Source organism: Prunus avium, chromosome 5 (genome assembly GCF_965620075.1).
Source record: "Prunus avium chromosome 5, drPruAviu1.hap1.1, whole genome shotgun sequence".
Taxonomy (NCBI): Eukaryota; Viridiplantae; Streptophyta; class Magnoliopsida; order Rosales; family Rosaceae; genus Prunus; species Prunus avium.
The window spans coordinates 22,755,139-22,774,106 of NC_142288.1; the positions used below are offsets into that span (position 1 = coordinate 22,755,139).

The window sequence follows — 18,968 nt, forward strand, 5'->3', positions numbered from 1 at the left end:
GTACAGATTTAATCATGTTTGGCTGTTGCTATGTCCCATACGAACATGTAAATACATATATATTAACTTCAATTTAAAAACTTGTATATGCAAGTGGTAGTAATTTATTCTTAGTCATGACCAGTAAGCTTCCTAGATATGCCTAAAGGACTTTGAACTGTTTGTATATCTGACCCTTCAATCCTTGCTAATCAACTTTCCCCATAAAGTTGTTTACTTTAGACCTCAGTTCTTCTTATGGTCATTGCTTCCAATTTTTCTTCCTCTTTGTTAGACAAAACTGTTCTCATCATCCGCATAAATAACAAAACTGTTCTCATCATCCGCATAAATAAAAAAACTGTTCCTATCATAAATGCTTTTTGTTTTTGGTTCCAAACCGCCATTGCGGGATTTTATGACTGTTTGGTCCGATTTTGAATCTTAGACGAGTTTGGCCATTTGGGTAACTGTTGCTCTGGAATTGGGTTTTGTCCTGCTTTTCTTTTGCAAAATTTGGATCTGTTTAACAGCAAAAGTTGGGTGTCCTTTTTTAAGAGGGGTTGCAGATATCTCGAGTCTGTATTTGTTGGTGGGGTTAAGAGGATCTGTAATGCACAGTGAGAAGTTTGGCGGTGAAGGAAACCAAGGTAGATAAATTGGTAGTTGGGACTTTGGTTTTCAGTTCACAGGAATATTGATTTGTCACAGGAAAGGTTCATGTGAAAGTTGAGATTCTCAACTGCTTGATTGAATGATTTGCTGACCTTTTCTCTCTAACTGTTGGAGAAGTCATTTCAAGCCTTGAGGTCTTGTTTTGGTTTTTTGAGAGAGAGAGAGAGGTTCCTCTGTCTTCTTATTTATTCAATTGATGTTCTTACTGTGTTCTTGAAATGAATCATTCTGGAGCAACCTGTGATCAGAGAGCAGCAGTTGAAGTCTCAAAAGACAAGAATGGAATTGACCAAGTTCTGCTTCATAACCCTCGAGGAGCTTCCGTTCAGGTTAGATTTACCTCCCTATTTCCATTGTTTAACAGATGCCCTCCAAGCTGCTTGTACTTTACTTGCGTTTTGATGTTATTATGTGAATTCAATACAGGTTAGCATGCACGGAGGCCAGGTTCTTTCCTGGAGGACTGAACGTGGTGAAGAACTGTTATTCATTAGTAGCAAGGTAAAAAATTCTTCATAGTTTTTATACTTTTCCTTTTTTTTGTATTGTGCTTCATTTTTGTGTCCTAGCTGTTGTAGAACCATTCTGCAGTACATAGTTCTACCAGTAACAATTCCTAAATGATCATATAAATCATGAACGAATGGGAAATTTGTAAATTGATTCCCTTTTGCTGATATTTCTTGATCAAATTAATATGGTGTAATGGACAAATATGCAGGCAATCTTTAAGCCACCAAAAGCAGTGCGAGGAGGAATTCCAATCTGCTTTCCGCAGGTAATATTTATACAGAATCACAGATGCATATTATAAAGCACCCTACCTTGGTTAATTTTGGCTGATTGGTTTGCTTGCTCCAACATGTATGTACTTTAGGTTGGAAATGGATCATTGGAGCAAAACGGGTTTGCCAGGAACAGGAGTTGGGTCATTGACAATGATCCTCCGCCTCTACATCCCAATGATTCTAATGGCAAAGCCTACATTGACTTGCTGCTCAAACCATCCGAAGAAGATCTGAAGATTTGGCCGCATAGGTAGCAGCATGAATTGTGAAAAATGTATCATAGCATGTTTTATGAACTTCAAATATTTGTTTGTGAAATAATGTTTGGACCATGTTTTGCAGTTTCGAGTTTCGTCTTAGAGTCTCACTGGCAGCAGAAGGGTATCTAACCCTGATATCGCGCATCAGGAACATCAATTGCAAGCCCTTCAGTTTTTCATTTGCGTATCATCCATATTTCTCCATTTCTGATATCAGGTACAGAATGTTCATATTGCAAATGGAATTCGCTATTCTTATAATTAAGCATAATCTGTGGAAGCCAGCAACAGCTATGGTGCTAGTTATTGCCTTTTCTCCTTTCCCTTTAAAATAGGTAGACCACAGTTTTGGCCTGCAGGCTTTTAAGGGGTGTGCTGGCCTCATGTTAACAATGATACACACAAATTTGGTTTCCATGTTATTGACATTAAACAAAAGAGTTCTCATATCCATGTATCTGGTTATAATCTTTGTCTACCTACTCAGTAATATTTTGCATTCTTCTTATAATTAGAAATATTCCCTTTAAACTTTCACTAACAGAAAGAAAAATGAGAAATTTGAATTATGATAACTTAAAGTAAGGACATTCAATACGTTCCCTAAAGATATCCATGTCAAGTAGATCCCAAAACAAAAGCTGTACAGGTCACATGATGATCACCATCAGTTCAATCAGAAAGGAGCAAGTAGCATCATATTTTTGGTTAGCAAGTAGTAGAGTGATGCTAAGTTTGACTAAGTTCTGAGCTTTAAATGAATATAATATGAACTCACAGCGAAGTGAGGATTGAGGGCTTGGAGACTCTTGACTACCTAGACAACCTATTTCAGAAGGAGCGTTTTACAGAACAAGGTGATGCCTTAACATTTGAATCTGAGGTAATCATGTTTTTCCAAAACCTTCTCAGCTTGTTAGTGGCCAAAATATGCTCCTTCTTATGAAGTGTTCATTTTTGGGCAGGTGGACCGGGCTTATCTTAGGTCTAAAGATGTGATAGCTGTTTTTGATCATGAAAAGAAGAGGACATTCGCCGTACGAAAGGAGGGACTTCCAGATGTTGGTAAGAATTGTGTGCTTAACCTCAGTTTCAGGAAATGCAACATGTTGGCTTCCACATGATCAAAACACTCTCATATGCTTTATAATCATCAGCAGGCGCTTAGCATAAGGAGCCTTTACCCAAAAAAAATAAAAAATAAATAAAGAGATCCCTACTTGAAGGAATTGATTGGAAGCTGAGTTTAGTAAGCGAAGGATGAGTTATTTTTGTCAAATTTGGTAGTTAGGAACTAGGATCTCCTGAAAACCATAGGCTTAGGGGATCAGGCCATTAAGCCATAGAAAGTTTCTGTCTGAGATTGATACTTTACATCCTTTTCCATGTCAAATGAAATATTTATATATCTGGCCATTTTGATTAAGTAATTAATCTTTGTGTTCTTCAACTTTACATGTACTCTCAGTTGTCTGGAATCCATGGGAGAAGAGATCCAAAGCCATAGTAGATCTTGGAGATGAAGAGTATAAACAGATGCTTTGTGTTAATGGAGCATCAATTGAGAAGCCAATCACCTTGAAGCCTGGTGAGGAATGGACTGGCAGATTGGAGCTCTCCGTTGTCCCTTCAAGTTAATGAATCGACTAGCAGATTGGAGCTCTCGATCCTGCCACGAGAGGCTTTCGAAGATCAAAGGCAAGCAAATAAAAATATACTAGAAGTATTAGGGTCAAAATGTGACTGTATGTTCAATAAGGAAATCAATAAGAACATGATCACCTTTAATATGGTTATGATTTTCATAACAGATTTTCCTTCAAAGGAGGTGGAGATATCTTTTTTTTTTCTCCCCATCGTAGCTATACCCTAAAATGTAAATGGGTTATCTTTACTTATGAAACTTGTACACTGAATGCAGAGTCAGTAATAATTCTTTTTCTCTCTTTCTGCAAGTCCTGGCACAAACATTTGTTTTTCACCTTTATTTATTTTGCTAGAGACTAAAATAAGACCTAAATCTTTTGCTGATCATGCATGAAACCCAAAACTTGAAGCAGAAGATATGGATCAATATGCAGCATCTGATCAAATGCATAATCTGTTCAGAATCTGTTCAGATGCTGCATATTGATCCTGAGGCATTCAGAACATATATACTAGAAGATTAATTTGTGGTGCATCCAGGATTGGATTTTCAAATCAACTTTTGTTTGATGCTGAAATGATCAAGTGGGTCCTGTGTTTATTATTACGCATCCATTCCCATCATTCCATTATGTTAATAATAATATATATGACTAATATTATCCCAGCATATATAATATATGACTACTATTGTTTTATCCCAGCATCCATAATCATCCGTCGGCTGTGTGCTATTGTTTTATCCAACGGGACGTCGATTGCGGGTTATTGTTTTACGCCGTTCCACATCATAAGTATTCAACGGGCTTATAGCATCGTCAGCAATATTACACAGATTGACACCCTTATACATTCTGACATAGCCTTTTTCTCCCCAGCCTTCGCCCCAGGAATTTTTTACTATCCAATAGTCCTCATGATAATCTTCAGTCCTCCCATAGCCAACAATTAGAACAGCGTGTCTGTATTTATATGGTGAATAGGCACAACCACCTCTAAGTATACCACCTTGGTATTCCTGAAATCCTGAACCGACTGAAATTACAACTGGGATGGGCTGCCAGGCCACAGCCTTGGCTAGATCGTATTCATTGGGAGGCACTTTCTTATAACCAGTTATCTGACCAAGATGTTCCCCTGTCTTGCTGCTGTCACATGTTCCCTGCTTAGCGACATAGCCGTAATTAGCTTCACTGTTGAGTCCTCCATTTCGTATTACGTAGTCAAAGGCGGCTTCTGTTAAACCACCCTTGCAGCCGTCGGCATTTCCACTGCAGTCCAAAATTTGCTGCTCGGACAGTGAAATATTGATACCATAGTTCCAAGCCATACTCCCTTCCACTGCTGCCACAACAGCAAACGCCCAACAAGAACCTATGCCAAACAAAGTGTAGAGATTTGTGTAGAGATAAGCTAGAATATGAGAATGTGAGAATGAGAGAAGATAATTTTCTGGTTTTAGAATTCTTCCTTATGTCTCACATTACTTACAATCAACACATATATATACAAGTTCCTAAGCCCCCCAAGTTAGGCAACCAACCTAGTTAGGCAACCAACCTAGTCAAGCCCCCCAAATATTGTAGGTGCCAAACATAGTAGGTGCCAAACATTAATTGACTACATAATCAACACATTAATTGACTACATAATTAACACATTAATTGACTACATAATTAACACTCCCCCTCAAGTTGGTGCAAAGATGTCACGCATGCCCAACTTGTCAATAAACTCATTGAAAACTCTACTTGACACTGCCTTTGTTAGAATATCAGCCAGTTGATTTTCTGAGTTTACGAACGGAAACTTAATCATCTTTTTTTCCAATTTTTCTTTGATGAAGTGTCGATCGACTTCCACATGTTTAGTACGGTCGTGTTGTACTGGATTATGTGCTATCTCGATGGCAGCTTTATTGTCACAATATAGGTTTGTGGCATTCACTTGTTTAATGCCAAGATTCTTTAGTAATCTCCGCAACCAAAGCAATTCACATACTCCTTGAGCCATTCCTCTAAACTCGGCTTCAGCACTGGATCTTGCTACAACTCTTTGTTTCTTACTCCTCCAAGTAACTAAGTTACCACCCACAAATGTAAAATATCCAGAAGTTGAACGTCTATCCGTGATACACCCTGCCCAATCAGCATCAGTGTATCCTTCAAGATCCATGTGTGTATGTTTGGAGAACATCAATCCTTTTCCAGGGGCAGTCTTCAAGTATCGCATTATCCGTATTACTCCATTCATGTGAGCTTCACTTGGTTGATGCATGAATTGGCTTACCATACTCACAGCATAAGCTATGTCAGGGCGTGTGTGGGATAGATAAATCAATCGCCCAACTAACCTTTGATACCTTTCTTTATCAGTAGGAGCTTGATCTGGATACATTCCCAATTTGTGATTCTGTTCAATAGGTGTGTCAGCTGGCTTGCAATCCAGCATTCCTGTTTCTGTCAACAAATCTAACACATACTTTCTTTGGGATAGAAATATGCCATGTTTAGATCTAGCAACCTCAATGCCAAGAAAGTATTGTAACTCACCCAGTTCCTTCATCTCAAATTCACTTCCAAGGAGCTTCTGTAGATTCTGCATCTCTTCATTGTCATTACCAGTAACCACCATATCATCTACATAGATGATCAGGGCCGTAAGCTTTCCACCACGACGCTTTAAGAACAATGTGTGATCTGAGCTACTCGGAGTGTACCCAAATCGCTTCATGGAATCAGTAAATCTCCCAAACCAGGCTCGGGGTGATTGCTTTAGCCCATACAGAGATTTTCTTAGCTTGCATACGGTATTAGGACCGGATGTCATAGGAATCCCTGGTGGTGGATCCATATATACTTCTTCTTGTAAGTCCCCATGAAGAAATGCATTTTTTACATCATATTGCAGCAGTGGCCAGTCAAGATTTGCAGCCAAGGATATGAGAACACGTACAGTATTGATTTTGGCAACTGGTGCAAATGTCTCATGGTAGTCAATTCCATATGTTTGTGTATATCCCTTGGCCACTAATCGAGCTTTGTATCGGTCTATGGATCCATCAGCTTTGTATTTAACAGTGTATATCCACCGACATCCAACTGGTTTCTTCCCATGTGGTAAAGGAACCATTTCCCATGTAGAATTCTTTTTCAAAGCTTCCATTTCAATTTCCATTGCTTCAGTCCATCTAGAATCTGTCACAGCATCCTGCCACTTACTTGGAACACATACAGTAGATAATTGATTGACAAATGATGCATATGACTTTGACAATCTATGAGTGGACACATGGTTATTGATGGGATATTTAGATTTAGCATTAAGGTCAGGGCAATATTGAGGTTTAGGTTTTCCCCTAGTGGATCTAGGTGGAAGTGTATATGGTGCAACATTAGGTGGTTCAGTGATTACCTCAAGTACTTCTTCATCACTAGACGAATGATGCGATGGCAGGGCAGGAGGGGTTGTATTTTGTAGTTGATCATCAGGGGCATCTGGATCACCTTCTGGTTCCATAGTCTCAAGGTCTTCACTGAGGTCAAGACTGAACAAATCATGATTTTCTTCAGAATTTTCAACTCTATGAAAAAACGACCTGTCACTAGATTCTTCACGACCGGTTGCATGGGGTACTTCGTGACTGGTTGTCAATGGGTCACTACCGGTCGCCTGGGGCACTTCGTGAGAATCTTCAACGTTTTTTTCAGCATTTGTTTCGATCTTCTCTTCAAATGACAAGTCCTTCTCTTCACTCCCCCTCTCCCCCTGAAGAGAAGGGGTCTTGGAAACCATAAAGTAAGCCAAATCTTCATGAAAAGTGGTATCCATAGTGACAAAGAGTTTTTGAGTAGGAGGATGGTAACACTTGTATCCTTTTTGATTCAAGCCATATCCAACGAACACACATCGGAGGGCACATGGATCCAGCTTACTTCGTTGATGAGAAGGAACATGAGCATAAACAACACAACCGAACACACGAGGAGGCAACTTGAGGATGGTAGGAAGAGAGATGTGATGAGCCAAGGTATCTAGTGGAGTTTGGAAATTCAAAACGCTACTAGGTACCCGATTAATCACATAGACTGCAGAGAGAAGAGCATGACCCCATAAGTGGTGAGGAACAGATTTATCAAGCATGTAGGCACGGGCAACTTCAAGTAATTGGCGATTCTTCCGTTCGGCGACACCATTTTGTTGTGGAGTGAAGGGTGTGGAGGTTTGATGGATGATGCCTTGGTCCTTGAAGAATTGAGCCAAGGCACCATTTACATACTCCCCACCATTGTCGGACCGGAACACTTTGATGGATGCTTGGAACTGAGTGGTGATCATAGCATGGAATTCACGAATTGTGGTAGTAACATCACTTTTATGGGTGAGCAAGTACACCCATGTCATGCGGGTGCAGTCATCTATAAATGTAACAAACCACCTCTTGCCAGTAGAAGAGACTTTAGCAGGGCCCCAAACATCGGAGTGAATCAACTCAAAAGGAAATTTTGTTTTACTATCACTTGATGGAAATACAGTGCGATGGCTCTTGGCCAACACACAGGTTTCACACTGAAACTGAGAATCAACTAAACCTCGGAATAAAGATGGAAACAGTCGTCGAAGGTAGCCAAATGATGGATGTCCTAAGCGACGATGCCATAGCCAAATCTGTTGTTGAGCACGTGAGTTTTGAACATGGACAGCTCGTGGTGGTGATGAGACCGTCAAGGTATACAACCCCCCTCTCCGTTTACCATGCCCAATCGTCTCGTGAGTCGTAAGGTCCTGAAACTTACAATGAGAAGGATAGAATGTGGCATAACAATTATGTGAGTCAAGGAATTTCCCAACAGACAACAAATTGCATTTAATAGAGGGGACAAGTAGTGTATGAGATAAAGATAATTTAGGGGAAAGTGATATAGTCCTTTCTCCAGCAACATTAGAAGAAGCCCCATTGGCACTAGTGATGTAAGGATAATGAGATTTAGGAGATAAGGTGGAAAAAACAGTGGAGTCAAAAGTCATATGATCAGTGGCACCAGTATCAATTATCCATGTAGTAGAGCGTGTACCTGAGTCGGGGTTGGAGTCGGAGAGTAAGGCAGGAGATGGAGACTCACCGGTAGTCATGACATAAGCAGCCTTGGGTGCCATGTTGCGGGTCTTGTGTGAAAGTATGGATACGTAAATGTAGCGGAAGATTTAAAGAACACAATAGGGGTACAACAGAACAAAGTAACCAAAGGGACACAAGTTTGAATTATGTAGGGACAAGGTTATGGGAGATAAGGTTATGCATAGGCACAGCAAGGCAAGGACAAGATTTAAGCAAAGGCAAAGCAATGGCAAGGATAAGGGAAAAACAAAATTACGTAGGGATAAGTATATGCAGCGGAAGGATAAAACAACAAAGGGAACTCAACACAAATTTTGTGTTGGAACAATATAGGAGCAAAGAAGTAAGGGCAAGATTAAGTAGAGGCAAGGTAAGGCAAGAACAAGGTAAGAGCAAGGTAAAACAAGGTTATGCAGAGGCAACCAAAATCGATTGCTCTGATACCATGCCAAACAAAGTGTAGAGATTTGTGTAGAGATAAGCTAGAATATGAGAATGTGAGAATGAGAGAAGATAATTTTCTGGTTTTAGAATTCTTCCTTATGTCTCACATTACTTACAATCAACACATATATATACAAGTTCCTAAGCCCCCCAAGTTAGGCAACCAACCAAGTTAGGCAACCAACCTAGTTAGGCAACCAACCTAGTCAAGCCCCCCAAATATTGTAGGTGCCAAACATAGTAGGTGCCAAACATTAATTGACTACATAATCAACACATTAATTGACTACATAATTAACACATTAATTGACTACATAATTAACAACCTACATATATATTATACCAAAAAAATGGTCAAAATAATATAGAAGAAAATTTATATGGATGGTATCTTATGTAATGCTTCTTTTACCACAATGCCCTTGATTTTTCACCCGAGTGACCAATTTTTCATCCCTCCAATCAATGCTTGCGGGAGGAATATCTGCATAGTCGTCTTCCTCAAAATATGTAGAATCTACTCCAAATGATGAAATATATTTTGAGGGGTCGTCGTCATGGCATGAAGCATAAATTGACAAGAACTCTTCATCTGTCATATCAGAAAACATATTAATGCCTTTCTTAAATGAACTTGTTTTCCCTTCTTGTTGCGTGTTGAAAAGTTCAATGGACTCAAATCTTGTTCTAAAAATTCCAAATCGTCTCTCTTTTTCGGAATTATTCGGATATGTGCGTTCATGCTCTATTATCCATCTCTCGAATTCCTGTGAAATATTCACCGAGGTGATTTCTGACATACCTACGTGAATATTTCCTAGTAACAAGATGATGAACCATAAAATAATCCAAGCCATTGCTTAGTTTTTCAACTGATCGATGTATTAATGTTAATTTTCTCTTTATACTGCATGGTATTTATAGACTTCTTCTCATACTTCCATTTTTTTTAAGGTGTTAGAAATCAAGCTTTAATTATTGGAGGATGACTTTTGATTAAGTTTACCTTGTGTGAGAACAAATATTTCGGCAGCCAATAAGAAAATGACATTTGGAAAAAGTAATATTCCTTATGTCAACTAATTACCGTAATTAAATTCTATTTAATTAGGGAATTATCTTTTATTTAAGATAGAAATATCTCCCTAAATCAAGAATCCGATTTCTAGCAAATCTCTTTGATTAATTCCTATTATCTTTTTTGGGTAAGGATAATCCTAATTAAATATGGATTATTTTTCAAACCCTAGCAAGCAAAGAGTTTATAAATAGATGGCTACACAACACATTCAAGGTAATTAAAAAAATGGAGTTTCACTAAAACACCCAAAATGGGGGCTGAAATTATAAAAAAACCCAACACCCAAAACACTTTATAAACACACTCAAAACCCATCATTACACACACTCAAAACCCATTTATAAACACACCCAAAAAATATACAATTATTGATTTTGGGGTTAATTTTGGGTGTGTTTCTATGTTTAAATAGTATGTGGGTTTTTTTATAAATACATGTCTAGGATTGGGTTTATTTATAATAATCTATTAAAAAAACCCTAGAGAAATCATTCTCTCTCTCTCCCTCTCTCGCCGCCCCTCTCATATCTTTTTCTCCTCACACGGTCACGCACCACCAAACCCGGTTAAGGCCGCCGGGCTCTCCCCATGAGAGAGAAAACTCCAACCTTTATGTTATCTCCGCATCTTTCTCAACATCATTTAACTGACTTAGGCATTGAAGGGTCTTTGGCCAACGTCCCCCGGGTGTGATTCGTTGACCTAGATTTGTTTTACAAGAACCGAGGAAGAAGAAAGAGAAGGAAGCTCAAAGGGTGGAAGAATCACACGCGAATATTCCCTCATGTGGAAATTTGCTCAAACATTTTGGTGCTTTCAGTAAGAGCTTGGAAATATACTCAAAGCGTTGCTCTCAAATTTAAGGAATCTGTTTCCTTCCATTCATCACTCAACCAAAGCCTTCCAAACAACCATGGTTGGAAGCAAGACCGCCGCAACGAATCAATCCACGATGGATCCAAGCTTCCATGACATCGCGACATCAAGACAACCACCAATTTCCGCTGCCGAGGCCGCGACTCAACCTCTCAGTACCACGACAGCCATCACGGCTCCAATCGCCGCTGATGTCCTTCCTCTCAGCCCCATGGTCAAGAGTGTTGTTCCCACGCCTGCCACTACGCCTCTTCGCGATCCCGCAGATAGCATCACTGTGCAGCCTCAAGGACCAGCCATAGGTTCCAACAGCCACCACCCTCTCGGCTTCACGGCTGGATCCGAGGACTACCACCTTGGCGCTGCCGCCAACTACAGCCCTATTATGGAACAAATACGTCAATTCCCTCTTTTGCCACCATACATGACGTTTGTGGCTCCCTAGCACACCTCCAACGAAACCCTAGCCCACGCGCAATTGGGCTCCACACAATTCTTTCCTCCTAATCCTAGCAGCCAAGCAGACCTCAATCTCATAGTCAACCAGCTGAGTCACAGAGTCGATGACCAAAACCAATTGGTTGGTAAACTCCTCAGGCAGATTGACCTGGTCTGCGACCTTAGACTTAGATCCCATGGCAAAGAGAGAAGGATGGACGAACGCACCAACAAGTAGGTTGAGCAGGTGCAAGCTGGCAAAGAGAAGGACAAGAACGTGTTGCCTAGCACGCTGGCATGTCACAATCATTCGTGAGCTCCAGTCAAGATAGAACGAGTCTCCGTTTGAGATTAGGTCAAAGGACCAACGCGCACGAAAGGTTGGGCCCATGATTTGATGTTCATGCCCACCTAGACCAACAAAGAAATGTTCACTCAAAGCTAAGCCCATAAGGAGATTAGCCTCACGATCCTCCTCATGAGGTACGTGAAGAAAGACGCTCACCGGCCCGCACTAGAAAAGCCAATTCACGATGACAAGCCACAACAAATCCAACGCAAGCTTTGTCCACCAATACACTACTCAGGTAGGACAACAGAGGAGATTAAACCCCGAGAATCAATGAGGAGGTCGATCAGCAACGCCCGCATCATGGGAGACACTGACCTGAGCCACAAGCCTTGCGAGTAGAGGACGTCAAGAGGCTCGTGAATAATTGACTTTGAGACTTAAAGGTTGTAGGAGACTTAGAGGATGCCATGTGCTAGTAGATGGACCAAGTGAGCTCCTCTCTATTCACTAATGAGATCGAGCAGGCGGCCCCGCTAAGGGGATTCACAACTCCCCGAGAGCCATCTGAAGAATTTCAAAAGTGTCACGATTCCCTACAAGTACGAAGATGCGCCGATGTGCAAGGCATTTGCAATGACCTTGTGATGAGCAGCTCAAGACTAGTTCCATACCTTACCGTATAGGTCAATCAACAGCTTCAAAGAGCTAGCACTCGTCTTCACAAAAGAGTACACCTCCTACCTGACAATCAAAAAGCAACCTGACCACCTATTCAACTTGCGCAAGAAGTATGATGAGTTTTTCCGAGACTACATTAAGAGGTTCAAGGCCGAAAAAGCAAATATTGTAGGATGCTATGATCAGATCGCGTCCTCTGCTTTCCAGAAGGGCCTACCAACAAAGCACGACCTATACCGCGAGCTGACCATTGCTCCCAGCCATACTCTGGCAGAGGTCTTTGTTACTGCAAAATGCTACGCGCTCTAAGATGACAATCGGATCGCCACTAAAAAGTCTGCCAAGCAAGCCGACCAACTGCCCAAGAAAGCAGGTTAGATGAATGATAGATCTAACAGCAAGATCATGGGGGAAAGCGCAAGTTGCCATCTCGATACATCAAATCTTGGCCTAAGTGAAAGACAAGCCCTGGCTGAGGACACCGCCACCCTTGAAAGGAGATCTAACTTAGAGGGATACCAACATGGATCGGCAAGATTAATGCCATCATTTTTGCTACATATTAGAAAATCTAATACCCAATCCTTGGGGGTGGTGTCAAGCAGATCAAAAGTTATTAGGCGATGGCGAGAAGATGCTTATCCCAAGGGTTAAATAAGAGTAAGCAAGCCTAGGTCATACCGCTAAGTCGGATAGAACAAGTAGGGGAGGAAGCAGATCATGTTCCCGACAATCGAGCAGACCAGAAGGGAAAGAGTATAGTAATCTCCCTATAGCAATCAAAGAGACAAGACCAAGATGAAGGAATCCGTTCGGAGGTCTTTCCTGAAGAATGATGGAAGCCCGAAGAGGACGTTGAGCTAGTACCCCTTGATCCTGATAAGCCCAAAAAAAAAAAAGTGGAGCTGACCACCTTTCTCCAAAACAACAAAGACTCGTAGATCATCTGCCATAGGCTTTATGTCAACCTAGCCAGTAGACCAATAGTGCAGAAAAGACGCAACTTAGCTCCCAAGCAAGTTGTCATCATTGAAGCCGAGATTGACAAGCTCCTAGTTGTCATCTTCATTGAAGAAGTCTCCTACTCTAAATGATTGGCCAACAAGGAAAGTTGAGAGTGTGCGTGGACTACACTGGCCTCAACAAGGCATGCCCGAATGACAACTTTCAACTGCAAAGAATTAATCAGCTCGTAGATTCAACTTCTGGTAACCAACTGCTCAACTTCGCGGACGCCTGCTCCGGCAACAGTCAAATCATGATGCATGAAGACAACAAAGTAAATACCTCATTCATAATCGAAAGAGGTACCTACTACGTACTACAAAGTCATGCCCTTTGGGTTAAAGAACGCCGAAGTAACCTATCAGAGGCTTGTGAACAAGATTTTCAAGGAGTATATTGGCAAGACTATGGAGGTCTACGTAGATGACATGTTGGTCAAATCTCCCCAGCAAGCAGATCACATCAAGAACCTTGCCGAAGCCTTCACCTTACTCTAAAAATACTGGATGAAGTTGAATCCGAGCAAGTGCACATTTGGAGTCTTATCCAGCCGATTTTTGGGATACTTAGTCACCCAAAAAGGCATCGAATCACATCCCAATCAAATCAAGGTCATCGTCAACATGAAGTCGTCTGCCATAACAAAAGAGATACAAAGTCTGACGAGTAGAGAAGCCGCTCTCAACCAATTTCTTTCAAGATCCACTAACAAGTGTATGTCATTCTTCAAAGCCTTAACCAAAGGACAAAATGACAAGTCGGATGAAGAGTGCAAAGCAACCTTCCAAGATTTGAAGGCATATCTCACTTCACCTCCCCTGCTTTCAAAGCCCCTGCTAGGCGAGGACCTATTCACCTACCTAGTTGTGTTTGAGTCAGCCGTCAGCTTAGCTCTCAATCGAGAAGAGTTGGAGGCCCAACATCCAATATTCTACACATCAAAAGCTCTCATCAATGTAGAGACTCGGTAGCCGAAAATGGAGAAGCTCATTTTGGCCCTTGTCGTTTTCGCGAAAAAGCTAAGACCCTACTATCAAACTCACGGAATTATCATCATGGCATAATTTCCTTTGAGATCGATTCTTCACGGCCTCGACACTTTTCAACAACTCATGAAATAGGCTATCGAATTGACTCAAGATGAAATGGGCATAATGGGAATTTCATCCACGTCCTTTTTTTCTCAGCAAACGACTGTCTGTTGTGGGAAAATAGGCGGGCAAAAGTGGGAGGAAGGGCTAGGGCTTCGGCAGGGACCACTTCGCCACATCAGACAAGCTGTTTGGTGAGAAAAAAAAAATGGACATGGATGAAATTCCCATTATGCCCATGCCACGTCATAAAAAATAACGGAACTTGGGACGGAGTTGACTTTTGGGGGTTTAGTGGGTCACCAAAATACTGTCAAGCGGGGTAAGTGGGCCACTTTAAGTTTTTGGGAGAGGAGGGCAATATGAGATTTCACCATAGTTTCAGGAGGCATTAGTGTAAATAAGCCTAAATCCTATTTAATTAGGGAATTATCTTTAATTGCTACAGTCCACCCTGAAATTTTGGTCAAATCCCATTTTACCCTCTTCAAGTCAAAGTGACCCACTTTGCCCCTTGACCAAGGTTTGATGTTCCACATTACCCCCTACCGTCAACTTCATCCAAAAGTCCGTTAAGTTTGATGATGTGAGAGGGGTGTTTTAGTAATTTGCGCACCTAGGTCATTTACTCCTTGAATGGGTGATGTAGCAAAGTGGAGCCCACCTCCAGCATGGATACAAAATTAATAAAAAATTATTTACTTTAAAAATTAAAATACAAACATAAAATTGAAAAAACAAAACAAAAAAAAACCCTACCCATCTCTTCTCCTGAGTCACACCAAATCCACCCCCTCCTTGTCTGTCCTTGTAACCCCCCACCCACCTCCCTATCCACCTAGCCCCTCCCCTAACCCACCTCTCTCTCTCTCTCTCTCTCTCTCTAGCTTTGATTCAATTTGGAGTGGGTGTGTCAATAAGATTGGGGTTGGCTGCAATGGGTTGGGGATGGGTAGTTGTTGCGGGTTGAGGAGTGGAGTGGAGGTATGGCTGGAATAAATGTTGTTTTTTTTTTAAACTTTAATTTTTGTTTTTAAATACTTTTTAAATCTTTTAATTATTTGAAAATATTAAGAATATTTTATTATGTGTTATGTGGAGGTGGGCTCCACTTTGCCACATCACCCACTCAAATCGGAGTAAATGACCTAGGTGTGCAAAATTACTGAAACACTCATGACACATCATCAAACTTAACGGACTTTTGGATAGAGTTGACGGTATTGGGTAATGTGGAATATCAAACCTTAGTCAAGGAAGTAAAGTGGGTCACTTTAACTTTAAAAGGGTAAAGTGAAATTTGACCAATGTTTCAGCATGCATTGTAGCACTTAAGCCTTTTACCAATAAAGTTTCTCTAGTTCCGTCGAGGTTCTTATATAAAAAAAAAATTTTAAAAAAGGGAAGTACAACCAATAAGGAAAGGATAATAATTAAACTCAAAACGCAATGACACAGACAGACAGAGGACCGAATAAAAAGACAATAACAAATAAATAAAACCCTAGTCCTAAAATTGCCACCAAGAGAGACGCCGCCGCCGTGAGCTTAAAGAAACGCTCGCTTGGTGGAGTTGAAAAGCCTAATGGCAACAGATCTTAATTGGATGGTGAGGAAAAACAGACAAATAAAAACAAGCAGAAAAATATTAAACCAGAAGTTGATCATTGTGGAATTGAAGTAGGAGGTTCCTGCACAACTACCAGAAAACCTCGGGGTAGGGGAAGAGGAAGAGTTATCATCATCATCCCCTTGCTCTTGCTTCTTGTTGAAATTGTTCTTGAATATTGCAAAACGTCTTTCCCTCTCTTCACTGTTCAGGTAGCTGCGTTCAATCTCCGTCAGCGATCGCTCAAATTCCTCCGTAATGTTCACGGCCGTTGCTGTTGCTTGGGATATAGAAGCCACACTAGTCCCTACCAAAATCATGATGATGAATAACATACGGGTGAAGAAGAAAGTCATTGCTAATTCAAATCATGACACTTTCACAAAAAGTCTCAACTTCTTATATAACCACTAGCCACCGCGTGCATTAAAAAAAATATATAAACAATTTATCAGAGCCTAGTTTCGATCTAGGGACCTGTGGGTTATGGGCCCACCACGCTTCCGCTGCGCCACTCTGATTTGTTAATCATGTATTATTAACCAAGGTATAAGAACACAGCAGAAGCAATACCATATGCATGCAGTAGAAAACCTATTTATTTGCTACGTACGTCGTTAATTTCAGACCACATGCAAATAACAACAAACCCATCTCATGGGGTTTTGAAATCGAATTCTGATTTATCTAAATAAAGGAAGCGTCTAAGAACAAAAATCCTCAAATCACAACAATAAACACCTTGGGTTGCACAACACTCTTACTGAGTGTATACAGAAACATGTTCAATAGTGTGTAAATTTACGTTTGTTTTAATCGTTGTCGAATTGTTGTTGGAAGTTCTCTACTTGATAGAGAATACTGCAACACTCGAGCAATTTGTTATTAGTCATGCTTGCTCGGTCCTAAAAAAGAAGGTGAATTTAGGTTCAGGAAAGAGCGGTCAAAAATCATGCTTTAAACCAAGTTATGTATGAAGCCTTCTTCAACCATGAAGTTTGTATGCTTGGAGTAGGTGCAATGGGCAAATTGTTGTACTTAATGGCCTTTGATGTGTGTTTTTGAAAGTGTTGTTTACACAGCACACAAACCCTCTCTTTTCAACACCACCAAAAACGCAGTACAAATTCTTCTATACTTGAAGGCATCATGTGTCCCTAAGTTGGTGCAAAGCATGATCACTTGTCACTCTTTCCCCGACCTCTTCAATTCTCTTATACACTTTTTCCTTTCTCTATCAAGTGCAGGACAATTCCAACAACATTTTGACCATATCCTATAATTTTGAGGCAAAGATGGGAGTGGTATGCTCACTTGAGCATGATGTACACGACCTCTTTCAAACGTGGTTTTGACAATTGTCAAATTTCTTTAATATTCTTTTTCTTTTTTGTTTAAATTTTGTCAATTTTACTTGAATTTAATATAGGGTTCTTAAAAAATAGGCCCTTTTAACTCTTATATTCTAGACATAAACTCACCTATCTTTCGACCTTTATTAAAAAAAAACCCAAAAATGTGATTTATTTTTGTACTTATACTAATTTAATTAGATTTTACCTATATTTTGTAAAAAGATAGGTACATTATTTACATTTATATTATATAGGTTCACTATTTATCTATATGCACCTATATTTTTCAAGTCCCAAATTTACCTAGATTATATTAGTAAATTATTTACCTAGACTATATATATTAATTTACCTATATTTTTAATTACAATGATTTACTTATATTTTAAAATACAATTAATAATTTTGAATTTAAAAGAATGGGTACATTAATCTATAAATGAAATTTGAATTAAAGAGAATTGGTAACAATTGATGGAATGAAAATTGAATATATTGCAAAATAAAAAATCCCCATGCCCAAAGAACACATAGAAACTAAATTAATTGTAAAAGAAACAAATAAGTCACCAATTTGGAAAAAGAAAAAAAAAACATAATTACACCGAATCAGTTGAAAAAAAAAAGTCAATAGTATAATTAAAAAATCAACACAATTAATTGAGGACAGATAAACTGTAATGAGGGGTATTTATGGAATTTAAAAAGTATAATAATTAGATTTATAGCTTAATTAGGTAACTAGCTTAGTTGGATCCTAGGCATCGTGTTTTTCTTATAAAAGTCAAAGTTTATTTATAAAAAAAAATACTATGATGGATTGTAGGTAAGAAAAAATGAGTTTCAAGAGAAAAAGCTAAATTTACTATTTATTTATGGAAATATAAATGTCAAAAGTACATTAATTTTAAGGAGTTACTAGCAATGCTCCTAATGAAATAGGCCAAAAGCGTGCTAGGAATAGAACCACGCCAATTTGAAGCAAGGGGAGCAACCTCATAAAAAAAACTAATGGAAAGAAACCACTTTTTTAGGAACTTGGAGAGTGTTAGTAAAAGTAGGGGTTTAATTGCTATCTTTATAGAAAAATCATAATTTAATTCATGCCAATAAAAATCAAAATAAATGCATAAAATAAATCAAACCTTAATATAAAGAGAAGTTTAGAAAAATCTGAATATAGTTGAGTTTAGAACCTCATTCTATTTTCTTAAGACGAATTTGCTCCTCACTAGCGCTTCAAAGTTCCAATGGCAAACGTCACACTATTATACTCATAAAGACTCTAGTATGCAATGAATAAATTTCTAAAAGACTAGTTATCCTGGAATGGATTGAATGCCACGTGATGTAGTGGGCTTCTTTATTTATAGATGATGAAGAGCCATTTTTCAAAGTATGTGACTTAATTTGAAGAGGTAGATAAAGGCTACATCAATAAGCACGGAACATATGACAAATGAACATGTTTGGTAGATAACTGGTTATGAGAAAGTGCCTCCCATCGAAAAGGATCTAGCCAAGGTTGTGGTCTAGCAGGCCATCATAGTTGTTATTTCAGTCAGTGTAGGCCAAAACAGCGTCGTTTTGGCTCAGCCCAGCGAATTTTTTTGTTTTTAAAGACCTGGCCA

At 39.6% G+C, this 18,968-nt stretch overlaps 1 protein-coding gene across 1 annotated transcript; it reads left to right on the forward strand.

Moving 5' to 3' along the window:
- Nucleotides 1-184: 184 nt before the first annotated feature.
- LOC110760663 (putative glucose-6-phosphate 1-epimerase) lies at nt 185-3,657 on the forward strand. The gene is made up of 8 exons (XM_021962968.2): nt 185-983; nt 1,081-1,155; nt 1,376-1,432; nt 1,532-1,692; nt 1,785-1,919; nt 2,483-2,585; nt 2,668-2,767; nt 3,171-3,657. The coding sequence occupies exons 1-8, from the start codon at nt 873-875 to the stop codon at nt 3,338-3,340; spliced, it is 912 nt and encodes a 303-aa protein (XP_021818660.1). The 5' UTR covers nt 185-872; the 3' UTR covers nt 3,341-3,657.
- Nucleotides 3,658-18,968: the final 15,311 nt, after the last annotated feature.